Source organism: Suncus etruscus, chromosome 1 (assembly GCF_024139225.1).
Source record: "Suncus etruscus isolate mSunEtr1 chromosome 1, mSunEtr1.pri.cur, whole genome shotgun sequence".
Classification (NCBI taxonomy): Eukaryota; Metazoa; Chordata; class Mammalia; order Eulipotyphla; family Soricidae; genus Suncus; species Suncus etruscus.
Genome location: NC_064848.1, coordinates 22,837,357 through 22,857,404, shown reverse-complemented (window position 1 = coordinate 22,857,404; position 20,048 = coordinate 22,837,357). Strand labels below are relative to the sequence as shown.

General features: G+C 41.6%; 1 protein-coding gene across 1 annotated transcript in view; it reads right to left on the bottom strand.

Moving 5' to 3' along the window:
- The window catches only part of GABBR2 (gamma-aminobutyric acid type B receptor subunit 2), a 371,159-nt gene that overhangs the window by 208,307 nt on the left and 142,804 nt on the right, over positions 1-20,048 (bottom strand). Inside the window, exon 3 of the mRNA XM_049784138.1 lies at positions 17,857-18,027. Within this exon, the coding sequence (XP_049640095.1) occupies positions 17,857-18,027 (171 nt within the window). The remainder of the gene's footprint in view (positions 1-17,856; positions 18,028-20,048) is intronic.

Below are 20,048 nucleotides of genomic sequence, written 5' to 3'. Positions count from 1 at the left end.
CCATGTTGTAAAAAGAAACAAAATTAAATGGAACCAAGTTCTAACAATACAGAATTCGACATAATGGAGAGAAAAGAAATAAATTGTTGTCATTTTTCTATCTTACAACATATACTACAATTTTACACTGGTACTTAGAGAAGCAAAAGTTAAGGTTTTAAATATTAGATGCAATTCTAGAATAGTGTCATAAAATATGTTCATATTATAAAGATTATTTAGCTAAAACTATAGGATTTGACCAAATCAAATCTATAATAATCAAAGAGGAGTGTATTGACTTAAATATATTCAACATCAACCAAAAAAGGAGTAAATCCTAAGTGTTCACACCAAGAAGTTAGAAAAAGAATAGCAAAGCAACCTAAATAGCAAGAGAGCTAAAAACAGAAACATATAAAGTGGTCAGAAGAAGAAAAGTCAATAAAAATTCAAGACTAGTTCTTTGGGTAAGGGGCTGTTTCACTATTAGTTTGCATTTTTTGCAGTATATTCTTTAGCAAAAGAAATGTCTGAGAACCTATTCATATCTGGGAAGAGTCACTTTTATCTTACTTTTGGCACTTGGGGAGGGCAACTTGGCAAGTAAGCCTCTGGTTCTTCACTACTCAGACTTGGGGGATCTTCTAGGTTGCTAGGGATCAAATCTAGTTCATCTTGTGCAAAGCAAATGCACTACCTGCTGTAGTACTATCACTCTGGCTTTGGGTGTCATTTTTAAAGGTGAGGCTGGGGCTGGGGAGATGGCTTAAAGGACTGGAGCACAAGCTCTGCATGCAGGAGCCCCTGATTCTATCCCTGGCATCCATCATACATTCCCCTCAGCACCATCAGGAGTAAAGTCTGAGCACCAAGCTATGAGTAGGTACTGAGCTTCACTGGCTGTGGCTCCCAAGTCAAAAATAAAGGAGAGGTAAGCAGACTCTACCGTCTGGTGGAAGCAACCAATCTGCCTGCCTTAAGGAAAAAAAATTCTACTTCATGATAAAAAGCACTAGAGGCATTTTGGCAGGCACATTTAAAACAATCCTCTCTGATGAGAACTGGAAGGACCAACCCACAGTAGTGAGTGCAGTTAGAGAAATAACTACACTTTTTTAAGAAAAGTAAACAACATTACTGTAATAATACACAGAGACATAGAGATGAGGGCTGGAAGGCTGGCCCACCATATGAAGCTTGCTACAGAGTGGTGAGTTTAGTTGGAGAAATGACTACATTAATAACTACCATGACAATGGTAGTGAGTGAGAGAAATAGAATGCCTATCCTGAATGTAGGCACGGGGTGGGGGAGGAAGGAGATGGGGGCATTGGTGGTGGTGGGAACATTGCACTGGTGAAGGAGGATGTTCTTTTTTTATATATAACTGAAACCCAACTGCAAACGTGTTTGTCATCATGGTTCTTAAATAAAGATATGTATTTAAAAAGAGAGAGAAATAACTACACTAACAATTATCATGACAATGTTAATTAGTGAGAGAAGTAAAATGCCTGTCTCCAAGACAGGCAGAGGGTGGGTGAGGACAAAGATGGGGGCACAGGTGGTGGGAATGTTGCACTGGTGAAGGGAAGTGTTTTTTTATGACTGAAACCCAACTACACAGACATGTTTGCAACCATGGTGTTTAAAGATATTATTAAAAAAAATAAAATAAAACAATCTTCTTTGACTCTGGGGAGTGAATATCAGAGAAGAAAAAGCTATCAGAGGCTCTTGATTTACAGAAAGAAAATGACCAAATCACTCCTTACAAACATTTCTGAGTCCTGAACGTGGCTCCATATGGAAGGAGAAAAGCTATCTGGTACATGGGGAAACCTGGCGTGCTAGGGGAAACTGAAGAGTACTGGAAGTGCAGACAGAGCCCAGGTCACAAGGGGAGCTCTTTGACCATCATCAACAGCGCCACCATGTGGCGGTAGACAGACAGCGCGCAGTACCCAACAGGAGGTTGGCGAGGTCATCCAGATGGTATATTCAGGTGAAAGTGAACTTCAAGAGGAAGGCACTCGCCCTAGTCAGATTGGCAGGTGGGGGCCCCGACCGTATCTGACCCTATCTGATTCATATAATAAAAATAAGAATCCTTTATTATTGCAAGTTCTCTTTGCATGCTGAATTAAAGATGTTAATATATGGTATATCAATAAAAGAAACCTCGTTTAGCCAAGGAAAAGTGTGGGAAAACTCATGCATAACGAGAAAAAGTCTATAAAACAGATATTTGAAAAATTAGACCCAGTGACCCTAGGCACCATAAAATAAACTGGAGCCAGAGCAATAGTAAAGTCAGTAGGGCATTTGTCTTGCACATGACCAACATGGGTTCGATTCCAACATTCTATACATATGGTCTCCTGAGCACCACCACCAAGAGTAGTTCTTGAGCATAGTGTAGTATGCTACTGTAGTGTGCCGTAGTTCTATCACTCTGACCCTGAGAATCATTTTTAAAGGTGAGGCTAGGCTGAGGAAATGGCTTAAAGGACTGGAGCCAAGAGACATGAGCACTTCCAGGTATGTTCCAAAGAGCCAAAATAAATAAGTAAAATTATTTTTAAAATCATACTCAAGTATATGTGAATAAATTGGGAGGTCTAAAAGAAATGGGTTCTTTTTTAGGAAACATCAGTAACACAAGAAATATAAACTTCAAATGATGGAGACAGGCGCATGGAAGAAACTACACAAATAGCTTGCTGGGGCGGAGGCCATACAGTCGTAGGTGGTTTCATATATTCATCTTCTGATTTTCAAAGAGCAACTAATCTGTATGTCCTATAAGCTCTTCCAGGACACCTGAAAAGGATGAAATACTTTCTAATTTATGTTGTAAAACCAGAATGAGTCTGACTGCTAAGGCTGATTAAAGATGGCACAATCAGAGTAAAATATAAACTCTGATCTCGTGTACTGACAGGAAAAAAAAGAAACCCGAGATGATTAAATTGACAAAGAAGAATGCAGCACAATAAAGAAAGGTTTATTTTAGGAATGCTAATATGGTTTAATGTAAATGCAAATTCTAGATTCTCTAATCCAACTGTCAGGTCAGCCTCTCCATCTGGGTATTCAATAAGAATATCTAAACTGATTGCTGATTTCCCTCACTAACACTTGCATTCTTTCTTGAGTAAATAAACAATAGTTTCTTTTTTCTAGTTGTTCAGGCACTATTCTTTTACTTTTTTTTTTCTTTTTTGGTTTTTGGGTCACACCCAGCAACTCTCAGGGGTTACTCCTGGCTCTACAGTCAGAAATCGCTCCTGGCAGGCTCGGGGAACCATATGGGATGCCGAGATTCAAACCACCATTCTTCTGCATGCAAGGCAAATGCCCTACCTCCAAGCTATCTCTTTGGCCCTTCAGGCTCTTTTTTTCGGGGGGGGGTCACACCTGGCAGCGCTCAGGAGTTACTCCTGGCTCTACACTCAGAAATCTCTCCTGGCAGTCTCGGGGGACCATATGGGAGGCCGGGGTTAGAACCACCATCCTTTTGCATGCAAGGCAAATGCCCTATCTCCATGCTAACTCTCCGGCCCCTCAGGCACTCTTCTTAATTCCTCATTCTTTTTCACAACACACATGTATTTCATCAAGAAATCAATTTTGGGGGCTAGATTGATAGAACAGCATTTGCTTGGCATGTGGCTGACCTGGGTTCGATCCCCAGCAGCCCATATGGTTCCCTGAGCATGCCAAGAATAATTTCTGTGTGAAGAGCCAGGGGTAATGCCTGAGCATGGGTGGATGTGACAAAAAATAACTAAACTTTTTCAGATCTACTGTCAAAAAATTATTTATAATCTAATCAGGTTTTAATGTCTAGTCCAAATCACAACATCCCACTTAGTACCTAGGAAGCTCTGAAAGTAGGAGAAATTAAATCCTCCTAAAAGTCCTTGATTGTCTAGAAAGAAATCCATATTCCTATGAACATTTGATTTTCCACAAGGATGTTAAGATCAATCATTTCAAACAAATACTAAGATTACTGAATTACTCAAAGAAAATTAAGTAGGACTTTGACATATCATTTATAAAACTGACTCAAAAAGGGCCAAGAACCTAAATGTAAGCCCCACTCTACAGAATTCTTGTAAGAAAACTTAGGTCAAGGCCTTCATGATTGTGGATTAAATGATAATTTCTTAAATATGGTAACAAAAATACAAGAAACGAAAGATAAATAATGAACACAGCAGACATCCTTAAAACAAAAAAACCTTGGAGGCAAAGCATACTATAATATCCTTTACATGTGGCAAAATAGGAGCAAATATTTGTAGATCATATATGAGATATATGTATTTAGATATAAAAAGAAATCATAACCTTCCAGCAAAAAGGGAATGCAATCAAGTAAACACGGGCAAATAAATCTGATGAGGCAACTTTCCAAAGAAGACAGACATGTAAATCAGAAGCAAAAGAGTCAATTTATAATTTTATTACCATTTTACTAAGATATAATTATCCCTTAACATTGCATATGTTTAAGGTACAGGGTCTAATGATTATAAATATAAAAGTATTATATATATGCATATAAATGCACACATACATAGTAATGGCTACAATAACTTTAATTAATATCTACCACCTCATATGGTTAGAACATTTTTCTTCAGATGAGTCGGGTGGTAGATATTGGGCCAAACACAATTGTACTCAGGGCTCTCTCCTGAGTACAGAGCTCTCTCCTGAGGTACCTAACCTATATGCAGTGCTAAAAATTGATCTGGGCTGCAAGTAATGCAAATACCTGCACTATCATTCTGGTCCTAAGATGATAATTTTTAAGGTTTAGTCTCTTTAGCAATTTTCAAGAACATATGACAATAAATTTATAGTTAATTATATTCACCAACTGTACATTACACCCCCAGGATACATTTATTGTATAATTAAAAGTTTACACCTTTGAACACTTTTACCCATGCTCCCTAATTCCCTCTCCATTTATACTTATAAATTTATATGAAGTATTTGTGATAGGTAACTATAGACCAAGAGTAGATTAGTAATGGCCAAGCATGGCAGGGCTGGTGGGATGTGAGGGGCTAAGAATTTCTCTCTGATGTGATGGAAATGTTCTGCAATTAGATCATGGTTTTGATTGCTAATCAAAACACAGTCAAGTTAATTAAACTTTAAAATGGTTAAAACAGACTTTAGGTACTATAATTTTTCCTCAATCAAAACAAAGAATAAAATATTTGAGAATTTTCTCAACTAACTCAAGGTATAAGTCAAAGTTCTCACAAATGTCCTACAGAGCTCTCTCTCCTTCCACCACTAACCTTTCTCTCAGCTTCCCCATAACTATAACCTGACTTCTCACTACCTCCCAGATTTTGCTCAACCATCACCTTGACTCTGAAGCTCTTCTTGACTTTATTTCAGTCTATATGGCATAGTCTATTCCCCTTACCTTCTTTACTTTTTCCTTACCACTTATCACCAATGGTCAGATTATAAGTTTATTTGTTTACAGTTTTTTATCATCTGTCACAGTCAAGAGAATGTCAGATCCTTGAGGTCAGGGAGTTATTTTATTCAGTTCTGTGACTTTAGTCAAAATTTGCTAGGCAATGAGTGAATACAAATTAAATGAATGAATACATTAATAAAATGCACCCAAAATTGATCCATTTGCTATACATATAGAGTAAATAAAAACACATAGTCATCAATATCAACTCTAAAGAGGCATCTGATTTTTTCGGCATGCATATCTGGTTTTAACACTAAATACATAAAAATAGATTATCCCTTATGCTGATGAGAAATACTGTCTTTCCAAAAGACATCATACTTTACAAATGGAATTCTTATTAAAGTCAAGAATGAGACATGAATGCCTATTGTCTTTATGTTCAAGTGCAACCATAAAATGTGCAGGGAATAAGGTGATAATAAAACTAATGGTAATAGTAATAACTTTTGAGCACTGTTCTAAGCCCTAGGTGTTACACATGTATTTGTTACTTGAATACTCACAAAGGCCAGTAATATTAGTATACCTCCATTATCATGCACACAATAAGTTAAATAACTTGCCTGAGGTCTCCCAGCTGGTAAGCATTGAGAATGAAGACCTGGGCAGTCATTCTTTTATAATCACTTTGTCGTATTGTCTCAATGAAAAATCAAACCAATAAGATGCTGCAACACTGGAAAACCAAAAGCATGTTCTCAGGCTTTACTTCCCAAATAACCCAAAGGAACCAAGAGAGGAAAGACAATTGGAAGTTCTAAGAAGTCAAGATGGCTACTCAAAGGCTGTTACCACTCATCCACAGTGTTCTATCACATACAGCAGCAAGCACTTTAACAGCATCAAAGAAAACAGATCCCATCTCCCCCAAGCAATAATGCATGTAGACTCCTAGAAAATAAGCAGCATGACATGGAAATATCTATATCAGAAAAATAACCAGAATTGACCATGGGCCCACCAAAAGAAATACTGAATGAAGAGATGAACTGTATTCAAGAAAGGAGAGACTTAGGAAAAAGAGATAATATGTCCCCAGATTAAGTTTGAAGTCACTGAAATTTAAATAAAACAGCAATAACTTTTTAGGATCTTGTAAAAAGTAGATTGTTGAAAATAATAATGGTGAAAATAGAAGGGAGAAACACAAAATTATTTGATAAAGGAAAAACAGAACAGTGAAGTGCCAATTTTAGAATAGGCAAATTAATAAAACAAATTATTTTAACTTACAAATAATTTATAGCTAAATTGTCTAATGTGCTGGCTATGTATTATTTATAGCTACTGAGGCTTTGAAATGACTAGTGCCACTGTTGAAATGATAAAATTCTGATTTTGTTTGCCATTTAAAATGTGGCTACCATAACAATTTAAAAGTCACACGTAGTTTAGATTTTATTTTTGTTATACAGAGTTTAAAGTACATATAACAGATGATATGCTATTTCCTTTCTTCTATATATAATTTTCTAAATCTAAAATTGACAAAGTTTAAAATGAGTTGAGAAATAAATATTAATTAAATGCTAAAACAATTATTGAATGACGGTGGTGCTAGGAGAAAGAAAGATTTGACATTTCTGCACTCAGGATCACTATGGCAGGGTTCACGCCTTAGGAGATTATATTTGGTTTTAGGGATCAAACTTGGGTCAGTCATATGCAAGACAAGTGCCCTTCCCCACTATACTATCAGTCTAGCCCCAGTTTTGACATTTTAAGTCATGTGATAAGATTCCAGCAAACTGAACAAGTAATACAAGTATTAGAGGGGAGTACTGAAGAGGTTGTATAATGTGTGTAGGATGCTTGCCTTGCACACAGCCAACCCCAGTTCCATCTCTGGCATTCCATATGGTCCTCTGAATACCGCCAAAAGTAATTCCTGAGTACAAAGCCAGGAAAGACCCTGAGGATCATTGGGCATGACACAAACCCCAAAAGTAAATAAATAAAAATGCTTGAGAAAAATGTAAGTGAATATTTAAAAATTCTCAGCATGAGAAAAGTTTACCAAGTGTAAAGCTGAAAGTTAAAAAATGCTTTCATAAATTTGGCTAAATAAAATATTAACATTTTCAATATCACCAAATAACATAAAACACAAAAATGGGTATCACATGAGATGGGAAAAGGAATCTGCAACCATATCACCAAGGACAAATGTACTCACTTTGTAAAGGACTCTACTTTTGCCTCACTTATAATCAGTTAGGAAAAGAACACTCCATAGGAAAATGTGCCAGTAACATCAATGGCCAATTTATAAAAAGAGAATCAGAAATGAGAAAGATTCTTGGTTAAAAAGAAATTGAATCTTAGTAGTAATCAAAGAAATGCAAATTAATATAGCAATTGCCAAGGCTCCAAAAAGAATGATATACCAAGTTGGCAGCGAGAGCTGTCATAGACTGCTATGAAGCTCTGAATGAGTGCGATCTTTCTGGAGGACAATTTGGCAGCAAGCACAATAGGATCGAAAATGTGCATACACTATTTCTAGGAATATATCCTTCAAAATAATCAGAGATGTTCACACAAAAATATAAGTGTGAGTCTATTGCATTGTTTGTGAACGGAAGAACTGGCAGTTGTCTCCAAATTTAACATGGCAGCCTTCTTGCATGATTACTGCATATCTATAGGGTAGAAATTTTTCAATAACTATTGGAGGGGGAAAGAAAAACAGTAGAGGATATCTATCAAGTCTCCTTTCCCATTCATATTTCTTAAGATGACAAAGATTATTTTAAGGAAAAAAATCACTGATCATTCTGGAGAACACCCAAGACCAGACATGGGCACAATATTTGCAGAAGCATTAAGACTGAAAAGAAAGAAACTACAGTGTTAAGATGAGGAAGACTAGAGAAAAACACAACTTAAAACATGCTGGGGGATAGTTATGAGGCCAATAGATCATGATTAATCCCAGAGATAGAATGTGTCTGAGGGTAGAAGCATATTTTAATCTATATATGTTCACCAAGGGGTAGTGAAAACAGGTCAAATCTGTGCCAAACATGTAAATCATGGCCTAGCAGTGAGCAGTGGTGACCAGTTTTTAATTTTACTTTTTGCTTTTGTTGTGATCTTTGTTTTGTGGGTACCATACTCAGTGGTGCTTGGTATTTACTCCTGATTCTGCGCTTAGGGATCATGACTGCAATGACAGAAATATAGGGAGCTGGGGATCAAACCAGGTTCAAATGTATGCAAGACAATGAGCCTTAACTTCCATACTCTGTCTCTAACCTCAAGGAGAGCAAATTGGTATCCTGAACAAGTCTGTCCTTAAGAATATGCATTGTCCTGGCTCCAGGACTAAAGCAAAACAGGCCCCCACTTCTCAGTCACCCCATCTATAAGATTAACAGGCAGCCATGGGGGCTGCATTTACTCAAGAAGTTCCCTCAACTTCAGTCCCTTGAGAAGTAATTTGAGATACTGAATGCCCCCATCCTTTGCTTGCTAGCTTAGCATTTGCCTTTCAGTGGTCTCACTTTTTGAATGTAGTGTGTCTCTCCTCAATAGGAGAGCTAAATGTGGAGCTAAAAATCTTTCCTGGTGTAGAATGATGTCAGTACCCAACTATTGCAATGGTACCAAAACCATATCACTTTTAGGAACCACTCTAAGAAAGAATGTATCCCCCCCACTCCCTCAAAACCAAGGAAGATGTCTCACACAGCCTCTCCGGCACTGGCAGCATGGAGATTGAACTGCTACTGTGGGCTTACATGTCCAGGCCTCCAAACTAGAAACAATCAAAGGGGAGAGTATAGAGAGGAGGGTATTTGCCTGTCCAGAGGCAGCCAGCCAAACCCCTAAAAGAAGGAGCCTGTAGGGAAAGTGAGGAAGCCTCAGGCATGGATTTCCATTGGGGGTTCCTTACAGTCTCCTGAGAATAAAGTGGTGCAGATGAAAGGGATAGACTGTCAAGGATAGACAAGAGTGGCTCGCCCCTTGGCTCTGGCTCATCCATCCCTCTCACAATGTGAATTCAGATACTCACTGCCTCAGCTCGAAGTTGTCCCTGTCCCAATATAGGGGCTTTCAAACTCCAGCACACTGGGGCTTGCCCACAAGTATCTCGTGTGTGTGTGTGTGTGTGTGTGTGTGTGTGTGTGTGTGTGTGTGTGTGTGTGTGTGTGTGTGCGCGCGCGCGCGCGCGCGGTCAGGCGCATGCATGTGAAGGTTGTGGGATTCTTGGTTTTTGGATTCACCCTCTAAACAAGGTCCCCAGGGTGCAGAGATGCTGGCTTCAGGACATACAAGAGAAGCCCTGCTTGTTATTCAGATTCCAAATTCTACTGTTGGTTTGTTGGTTTGTTTTTTCATTTTATTTATTCATGGTTACTTCAATACTTTCAAGGGACTGCTGGTAGCCTGCATATTAAAGCTCCAAACACCACACCCACTGCCAGAGTGTCTGTTACACACACACACACACACACACACACACACACACACACACACCACACACACACACACACCACACACACAGAGTCTGAGGGCCACCCCCATCTTTTCTTCCACCAGGCATGAGCTCTATTCTGTAGATGAGGTCACAGATGTTGTCCTGGGCCATTTGCTATTCCCAAACAGTTTATATTCCACATATGAGAAAGATTATTCTGTGACTATTTCCTCTTTTAGCTGACTTCACTCAGCATTAATACTCTCCAAACTCACCCACACTGCAAGATTTCATCTTTTCTTCCAGTATTCCATGGTGTATATGTACCGTAACTTCTTTTGTTTGTTTGTTTTTGAGGGTTCACACCTGGCAGCACTCAGGGGTCACTCCTGGTTCCAAGCTCAGAAATCACTGCTGCCAGGCTCAGGGGACCACGTGGGATGCCAGGATTGAACCACCATCCCTCTGCATGCAAGGCAAGATGCCCCCTCCATGTCATCTCTCAGCCCCTATGTACTGTAACTTCTTTATCCACTCATCTGTTCTTAGACACTTGGGACTGTTTCCTGGATTTTTGGCTATTGTGAAGAGTGTTGCAATGTACATGGAGAGCAGATGTTGTTCTGGAATAGAGTTTTGGGGGCCCTTCTGGTAGGTGAGTTTAGCTTCTTAAAATTGGGGGCCACAAGCCCCAAGTGGAATTCAGTCACTGACTTTTGGGGTCATAAAATTTCTGTCAGCAGTAAGGGTTTCTGAATGAGAACCATATGAAGAATGTCATGTAGCAAAGAGGGGATGGCCTACATCACCCTTGACCGCTGGAAGCTTAAGGAGGGAGGACAAAGAAGAAAAGGAAGAAGATAAGGAAGGGAAGTAATGCAGAAACGGGGGGTTGGTGATTTGGTTATGTTGGTGATGTGGGAAAGTGGTATAGCTATAATCAAAAGTACAGACACAACAACACTGAAAACCGGTGATTAAGCTGCAACCATAAAACTCTGTAATGTGCTTGTCAAGGTGGTAGGGGAGAGATGGAGGATGATGGACTATGAGAGCACTGGTGATAGGAGTGGACACTGGTGGTGGGATTGGTGTTGAAGTAATATATGCCTAAAAACTTAACTATCAATAACTTTGTAAATTCTGGTTCCTCAATTACATAATAAAATTTTTAGATGAGGTCTCTGAATACTCAAGGACCAAAGTTCAGCTCACATCCAAACGTGCATGATGCTGTGAGTACCTGGCAGTGCTGCCGTAGAGGATGGGACTCTCCCAATCCTAAAGAGAAAGATTCTCTAGTGTACAACTTAGGAAGAACCTGAACAGGCCCATGAAGCTAAGAGAGCATGAACTCAAGGGAACTCAAGGTTAACACAGACTGCCAGGCAACACTGAGGGCATCACAATAGGACATACTGGTCCAGGTCCTTAATGTATCCAGGGACCAGCCTTTGACTTCCCACCAGTAGACTTTTCTGGAAGAATCCCCATCCACATCACAATTTCCCACAAATCTGGGGTTGACAATGCCCAGGGGCCTTCTTCAAGGTCCCTTGTTGTATGACTGAAGGGGCTCTACCTTCCCTGCTTCTTTCCTGCACACACACTTCTTCTCAGAGCTGCAATCTCATAGCTTCCCCTTCCAGTTCCCATCTCTCAGATGGAGAGGCATTTGCTAATCTCGGCTAGACCCCAGACAGTTGGCAGCCATGTTCTCTGGAACAGAGGACCTCCCATAGAGTACCCAACTGCAATGCATGATGTCTGCAATGCATAACCCTGGTACTATGTAAGCAGTGGGCACTTGAGGGGCCTTAAAGTTTGGGGCACACAGCCGTGGATCTACCTGAAGAGCAAAGTAGAGGCAAGGCTGAGACACAAACAACCCTGGGGGCCAGGACTAGGAGAGGAACAAGCTGTCATCTGGGGTGAAGATTGGAGTCCTCCACCAAAGAGGGCCCCCAACCCCGCTCTAACCATAACAATGCTAAGCTGTGACTACAGATGAGGGACTCCATTGGTGGGGGCAGATGGGGGCTCAGCAGGCAGAAAAAGCGTCAAAGGGCTGGAGGGTGAAAAGGGCAGGCACTTTGAAGGAGCACACAGATGGTGATCTTTGGGAGAGCAAGCAACTCTACAGGGTTCACCATGGAGGGGGTGTCTGGTAGGGAAAGGTCAAGGCCCAGTGCACCAAGGACCAGAGTGTGGTCTGTTGAGGGGCCTCCTTGAGGGAAGGGGGGCAGGACATGAAGGAAAGGGGGAGCAGGAAATGCACCACAGAGGGCGCTAGAATGGGGGGGGCCCAGGGATAGTTCAAACAACAGTACCCCTTTGTCTGGCACTTCCTCCTCAGAGAAATTTTCTTGGTACTTCTGCTCCTCATAGCCTGCCCAAGATTTAGTTACTATGCTTGCCCACCCTTAGTACAAAGAGTCACAGGAGAGCTAAAGATTCCCTGAGAGAAGTAGCATTAGGATCAGCAAACAGATAGACCAGTCTCTCTCAACTGATGATCTGAGCTCTGAGACCTTAGAGATGCTGCCCCCCCCCCTTGTTTTACTGTGAAAATTCAGGCCTAGAGACAGGTAAAGTTCATCCAAGGGGGCTGAGATGCATTGTGGCACTGGGACCCCAAAAGAGCAACTTGGCAAAGCTAGAACAGAAGCAGACACATAGACTTGGGTGAGAAGGCCCATGTATCCCTACTGCTGGCTGGCGGATTCCCCAAGAAACCCATCCTTGCTGCCTTCATCTCACAGAGTCTGCCTTGTCTTGTGCCTTCAGGGACACATGAGGGCATCACTCAGCTCACTGGCCATGCATGTCCTTTCCCTGAATTCCAGTGCCTGCCATTCCTGCTCTGGGTTGGCTTCACCTCCCTCCTCCAGTTGTGATCCCACTTCCAACTCCACTTCCTCACTCCACAACACCTTCTTGCTCCTCAGGGACTTTTTCTAAGCCTACTGGCCTTCTGCCAGCTCATGCATTTCCATCCCCAGACCCCATGGACCACTTTCCTGACAGCACCATAGCTTTTTATCATAACCCCACCTTTATCTTTCACCCAGAGGAAGCCCAAAGTCACTCCCCACTTCCTCCTCCAGCCTGTTCCACTGCACCAGGCAAGGAGGCCAAATTGCCATGCAGACTGCATACTCACAGTAAGGGAATCACACCACCAGGGGCGCCATCTCCACCCCCAAATGTTGCCCAGAGCCAAGGGAAAGGGATGGGGCTCAAGGAAAGGTCCATAGAAACCTGAAACTCCTGCAAAATTTCAAAGTATGGGGTGTTTCAATGTCACCGTTGTAGGTGGGAGAGAGGGCTGCAGCCTAGCCACTAGCTGACAGTTGTCATGCTCTCCATCTGATTGTAAATTGTACCCTAGCAAGAGGACAGCTGTATAAAGAAACAAACTACAGATCTGTTCCAGGCAAAAACCTCAGAAGCCAGTCCAAGTGAAAGAAGGCAGACATAGCACAAACAACCTAGTATAAAATTCTATTTCGAGGGGCCGGAGCAGTGGCGCAAGCTGTAGGGCATTTGCCTTGCATACTCTTGTACGAGCTAACCTAGGACAGACCAGGGTTCGATCCCCCAGTGTCCCATATGGTCCCCCAAGCCAGGAGCAATTTCTGAGCGCAGGAGTAACCCCTGAGCATCACTGGTGTGGCCCAAAAAGCCAAAAAAAAAAAATTCTATTTCGAGGACATTTCTAGAAAGGAAAAACTACAGCGAGAGCAGATGAAGGTGGGGCCAGGGTGGGTCTGGGAAAACAGGGCCACCAGGGAGTTTTGGGACTATGTGGGTCTTTAAAACTGGGTGCACAAGAACACAAACATAACTGCACCATCAAAGGAAGAAGTCTGGGGATGGTGTTGATGAAGAACAGCCCAATTTAAAAAAAAAGTTGGATACCTCCAACCTAAGGAAGTTAACATTTCCCCTTTTTTTTAATTTTATTTTATTAAAATAATTGTAATCTGCAAAGTCCTCCATAGTTGAATTTCAGGGCCATTCCCACCACTAATGTCAACCTCTCTCCACCAATGATCCCAGAGTGCATCGTATACCATCACCCATTGCCCCCTAGCCTGCCAGTACAACAGGCCTATTTAAGTTTAGACTGTTAAAGTTTAGGTCTCTTGGTTCTATTATTGTTGACTTTGGCTTGGATAAACATTTACTCTATATAGAGAACATTTCTTTCAAAGGTCTAAAGTCATGTATTGGCTAAAGCAATAGCACAGTGAGTATGGCGCTGCCTTGTATGCAGCTGACCTGGGTTTGAACTCAGCCCTTTATATAGTCTCCCAAGCCCCTCCAGGAGAGTTCCCTGAACACAGAGCCAGGAGTAAGCACTGAGCATCAATGGGTATGACCCCATCAGATAAAAAATAAATAAATAAATAAATAAATAAGATAAATAAGTACATGCATTGCATGTTGGGGCCCCAGGTTTGATCCCTCGCACTTCATGGTCTCTGAGCACTTCCAGAAGCACTGAACACTGAGATGATAAAAATGTTTATCTTTCCCTTCCTGTACTGCTGTGGGTAGCATAAAATTCAGAAAAGTAAAAAGGAAGAAAAAACAGTTCTCCATACTTCTAAGTAGATGTAGAGACATGTAGAGACATGGCACAAAACACAGGAGGCCAAGTACAAACCCCACCTATCCTTCTCCACAGCCCTGGGCCCCAGAGGAGACAAGCTATATATTTAGGGAGGGGCTTCTAAGCAGTACTCAAAAGAACCCCTCTGGGTTATTCTTGGTCAGCTAGACAACAGTTCAAGCCTAGGGTCTGAGGATTAAATTTAGTGCATTCCTACCAGTATTATTAGTATTGAAAAATATGGAGATTTTTTTGTGTGGCTGTGTGCTTCAGGAGTTCCAGGATCTGTGGAGCTGGGCCCATACCATCGACATGGTAGATGCTGTGAGTCATGGATGTGGCTGCTAGGGCTTCCATGAGTATGGGCTGAAGGGAAAGAGAGGAACTTCAACACTGAGGACTCTGTTGGGAATACGTCAATTTAATGAGCCCTTACATGCAGGGACCTTTCCTTTAGTCCAGAGGCTCCAATACTTATTTAACCTACCTATTTCACACTGACTGTAAAAAGAGTGGATAAAGAAACTTTGATACATTTACACAATGTGATATTACACAACTGTTAGGAAAAATAAAGTCATAAAGTTTCCTTATACATGGATGGATACAGAGAGTATCATGCTGAGTGAAATGAGTCATCGAGAGAGATAGATATAGAATAATCACACTCATTTCCTTATTTGTGGAAAGACAGTATGGTAATAATAGATAGATAGATATGTAATATATAGATATATTAGATAGTAGATAATAGAATATATGAAGATAATAGAATAGATAATAAAATAATAGATAGATATAGAATATTCACACTCATATCCTCATTTGTGAAAAGATAGTATAGTAATAATACCCAAAGACAATAGAGAGGAGAGATAGGAAGACTAGTCCATGGTAGGAAGCTTGCCACAAAGAGAGGGGAACGCAATTAGGACAGAGAAGGGACCACTATGACAATAATAGTTGGAAATGATCACTCTGGATAAGAAATGGGTGTGAAAAGAAGTATAGAGATAAGCATAATATACCTTCATAACAATTGCAAACCACAAAGCTTAAAAGGAAAAAAAAAAAAGAAAAAGAAAGGGGGAGAAGAGAAGGAGGAGGACAATGAAGAAGAGGAAAAGAAGGCAGAGAATGAAGAGGAGGAGGAGAATAAGAATGGGGAGAAGGAGGAAGAGGCGGAGAAGAAGAGGATGAAGAGAAGAAGAAGAAGAAGAAGAAGAAGAAGAAGAAGAAGAAGAAGAAGAAGAAGAAGAAGAAGAAGAAGAAGAAGAAGAAGAAGAAGAAGAGAAGGAGGAGGAGGAGGAATAGGAAGGGAAAGTGGCAGATGATAATGGCACTGGTGAAGGAATGGGTGTTGGACATTGAAACTAAATCATGAACAACTGCAAATGTATCTCACAGTAACTCAATAAAAATTTAAAACAGAAATAGTGGTTCTTGGACATCTACGTTCTTTAAGGGAACAATCAGAAAGGTCCCCCTAACACCCACTACACCTAAGATTGCACCAGACCCAGGGCTTTTGAGGGGTGAGATAAAAGAATCTCAAACAAATGTAAGGAATTGACTGGGGACAGAGTCATTGCTGGGCGATCAGGACATGCAAGCAACTTCTGAGTCATATCAAGCAGACTTGATGATCCCTCTGTGGTGCCCCAGGACGCAAGAGAGAGCTGCTGCTTGATGTGGTGGGCAGCCACAAGCAGAAGCTCCTCTGGGCATAATTCTCTCTAACATCTCTCCAGCATGCTCTTCCGGAACAGAAGCACTGGCTGCTGCTGATCGACTTGCTTCTGGAAAGGAATTCAGTTTCCTCTGCAACCTGGCCAGAATCCAGTACCTGTACTCCAGCAATGCAGTTGCCCAGACACAGGAAGAGGGGGCCAGAACTCCTGGGCACAGAAGAATCAGCCAGCTGAAGAGATGGCAGTGAAGGGGCCTTGATAGCATTACCACCCAAACACAGCCTTTCCCCAGGAAAGAGATTGCCTGCTTCCATGGCCCCCAACCTGCCCACAACGGTGGGAGTGGGGAATATAGCCAAACTGCCTGGCTTATGAGCACAGCAGTGCAGAGAAGATAGAACTCACCGTCTGCCTTTCTGCAGCTGCCATAGGCCTCGACAAGCCTCAAGATCCTCACTGGGAAGTAAAATTCATGACCCTATCCAGGGTGCCTGAGCCTGGTGTGCCATCACCAAACCTCCAGAGGTTTCAGACCTTGACCCAAAGGGTGGGAGTGGGGTTGCTGCTTCCATGCTGGGATGAAAGTAAGGGTTGGAAGCAGCACAGAGTGTTCCATGACTTCTTTGGGAATAGACTCTTAACTTCAGTAGTAACAGGAACCCCACACACAACAAGTTGCCTTTCCCTCTTCACCGGACCTGTTTTCCAGCAATACAACCAGCAAGGTGGGTGACATGTCCCTAAGCACCTTTGCTACAGCACTAATAACCAAAGAATTGCAAGCATACAGTCAGTCACCCTGCCTCAGATGACAGATCATCATGGGCCATGGCCTGGTCCACTCCACCTCCGGTTTCTCATTCATTGTAAAGCAAATTTGGCTGAACATTCCTTTCTAGAAAATAATCACTCAATGGCCAATAAATTGGCCTTCTGTAAGCCACAGAACAGAAAGTGCCCTCTATTGTTCCTGAAAAGATTACTGCCCTCCATGGTATCACACAGTTAGGGGAAGATTGGATAGAGTGTGGGTCAGTGTTGATGTCCTAGTGTCCCACTGTGCATCTGGCTCCCTTTGAGGGTCTCACATGAAACTGGGAAGCAGTGTACAAAATGTGAGGATGCAAACAAAGAAAACAAAGAAAACCAGCTTCATTCAATCATCAGAGTAAATAATCTATGAATTTTTACTCAGTTGCAGTATAAAAATAGATATAGGTGGAAGTGTACCTTCAAAAACAAAGACACATATGTATATGATATATACTAAGACAAACTAAAATAGAACCCTCCCCAATCTACAATGACCCTGAAATCTTCAAGCCAAGCCCCTGTCCCAGATCTCTCCTCAGAAGAAAAATTATTTGGGCAACACTCTTAACAGTTCCAAAGCTTTAGGAAAGGGAACCCCCAATGTCCAGGAGTGAGGGACCAGTCCATGGTTTAGCCCAGGACTACAAGCAAAGGTCAGCTTTAACTTCTGAGTGGGCTAGGATAGAGGTTCTAATGTGTCAGGTTCTGTTCATAAAAGCACGCCTTCAAGCTCCCTAGCCCTCCCCAAATGCCCCACAAGCCCTGCAGGGGCTGGGCACAGTGCCTCTGCCTCCTGCAAACCTACCTCAGAGAAGCGCTGCACGTCTTGCGTCAGTGTACCCACTCGCTTCCACTGGAAGTGCTTCAGCAGCTTCAGGATGGCTGGGTTCACTGCGTTATCCGAGGGGACAGTCCGAAAGAAGTACGGGTATTTTTTCTTATCGGCTAGAACAGGTGTGGTGGCAGCAAAAGAAAGCTGAGACAGAAAAGAAAAAAAGACTTTTTTACCAGGGGGCCTCCCAGTGTGAGCTTGGGATCTTCCCAAACAGAACTCTAGAGACCTTTAGTGCTGACTCGGGCACAATTACATGGGGAAAGATGTTTGGGAAGCCTTTTCTTGATGGTAAAAGTGATCTATTATCACAGGGGAGTTGTTTTGAAATGCATGATAAAGAAAAAGAAGAAAAAAATAGACCAGTAATTTCCCCCCAGTCAGGAAAAAAACAAAAACAAAAACACCATTAATCTTATAGTATCCTGGGATCCTTTGGATATCCCTCCAGACCTTTTTCAATGAATGAACTTTTTCCCCTACGACAGACTTTGAAATCATTCTATATATTCAACTGAAGTGTTTCCCCAACCCTAAATTCTATCCTCCAAGCATTTAACAATCCTATTTAAAAAATTCCTTGTAAGCCTTTTAATAGCAGCACAATATTCCATTTGGCGTGCCTTTAATTTGTCTTTATATTCACATTATCATATGAGCATCCATGCATTGTACCCTCCAACACACATACACATCCCACACATTTCAGGCTATGTCTATAGGATAATTTGTGATATTTACATTTCCAGATGGAAAATATGGTTTGAAGGCTGAGAGAGTAGAAAGGTTAAGGCATGTGACCAAGCCCAGTTTTGATTTCCCCAGCACTCCATGGTCCCTAAGCCAGGTTCAGTATAGCCCTGGAGGCCGACAGAGCACCACTGGGGTTGTCTGGGAACTCCCAGTGCCTCAAGGCTGAGCAGCACCACATCTTTGAGCTGTCACATTAAACTGACAGCCTGGTTAGCTTGGAATGACCAGAAGGGAAACTCAGTAGTCCTGGGAAATTCCCCACCTCCAAAAAGGATAGGACTTGATTTAAACACTTGATACTTATTTCAAAAAAAAAAATTCTGTCCATTTCTACACCTGATAGCATTACTGGGTCAATCTCATTACATTCTTGTCAACCTAGGGACATGAACATTTTCTGTTCATTTTCTGTCATTGCATAATGGTTGATGATCAAAATCAGAATCGCCCTATGTTCATATGCTGTAAAGGATGTGTCCCTTCCCCCATGTGGTTCATCCTATTTTAGAAAATTGTTTTCCATGCCCTTTATTATTTTTTGTCTGTTTGTTTAATATGTCTCCTATAGAGTCTGGCAAAGACTTAAAAAATGTCTGAACATTCTAACTCAGACTGCCATAGTGGCTGCAAGATGTCCCAGTTTGTTCATGTTTGCATTTGAGTGTTTTCAGTTACACCCAATAGTTAAATATGTCCATCTGTCCCGCCATTAGTTCTTTTTTTCTTTTAAGTGCTAGTAAGTTGCCAGATTGGACTCTGATGATCTGTATAATAAGGCCCGGGCTAAATGCTGCCTCCATAAGGATACCCTTCCCTTCCACCTCAGCCTCAGCGGGTGGCTATCAAACTTCCTTGTATTTGCAAGTGCTGGGGAAATGGGTTCCTAGAGCTCTGGTTTACATTTATCTGAGGGGTTTGGTAGCTCTTCTGGGAGATTTGCAGTTCCGTTCTTTTCCTTGGCTGGTCTCCAAAGTAAGTCTTAGTCTTTACCTGATTCCCTGGTAGAAAGAAGTCTTGGCTTTGAAGGAAACTAGCCCTGAGTGATATACATGACTCACTCTCCACCCCGCCCCCGTTTGTACTTTTTATTTGTTTCTTATGGTGTCTTCTACCATATAAAAGTGAATTTTATTGGTTTGGCAGCTACACTCGATGTTGTTCAGGGATTATTCCCAGTTCTGTATTCAGGGATCACTCCTGGCAGGGCATGGGGGATCAAATAGAGTGCTAATGATAGAAGTTGGATCGGCTGCATGCAAAGCAAACACTATCCCTGCTGTACTATTTCTTTGGCCCCTAAACATTATTTTTTTTTTGTCTTAGGGGTCCACATCCAGTAGTGCTGGGATAGAATGGTAGTATGTATGCTCTCAGAGATGCTCAGGAAACCATTTGGAGCTGGGAACTGAACT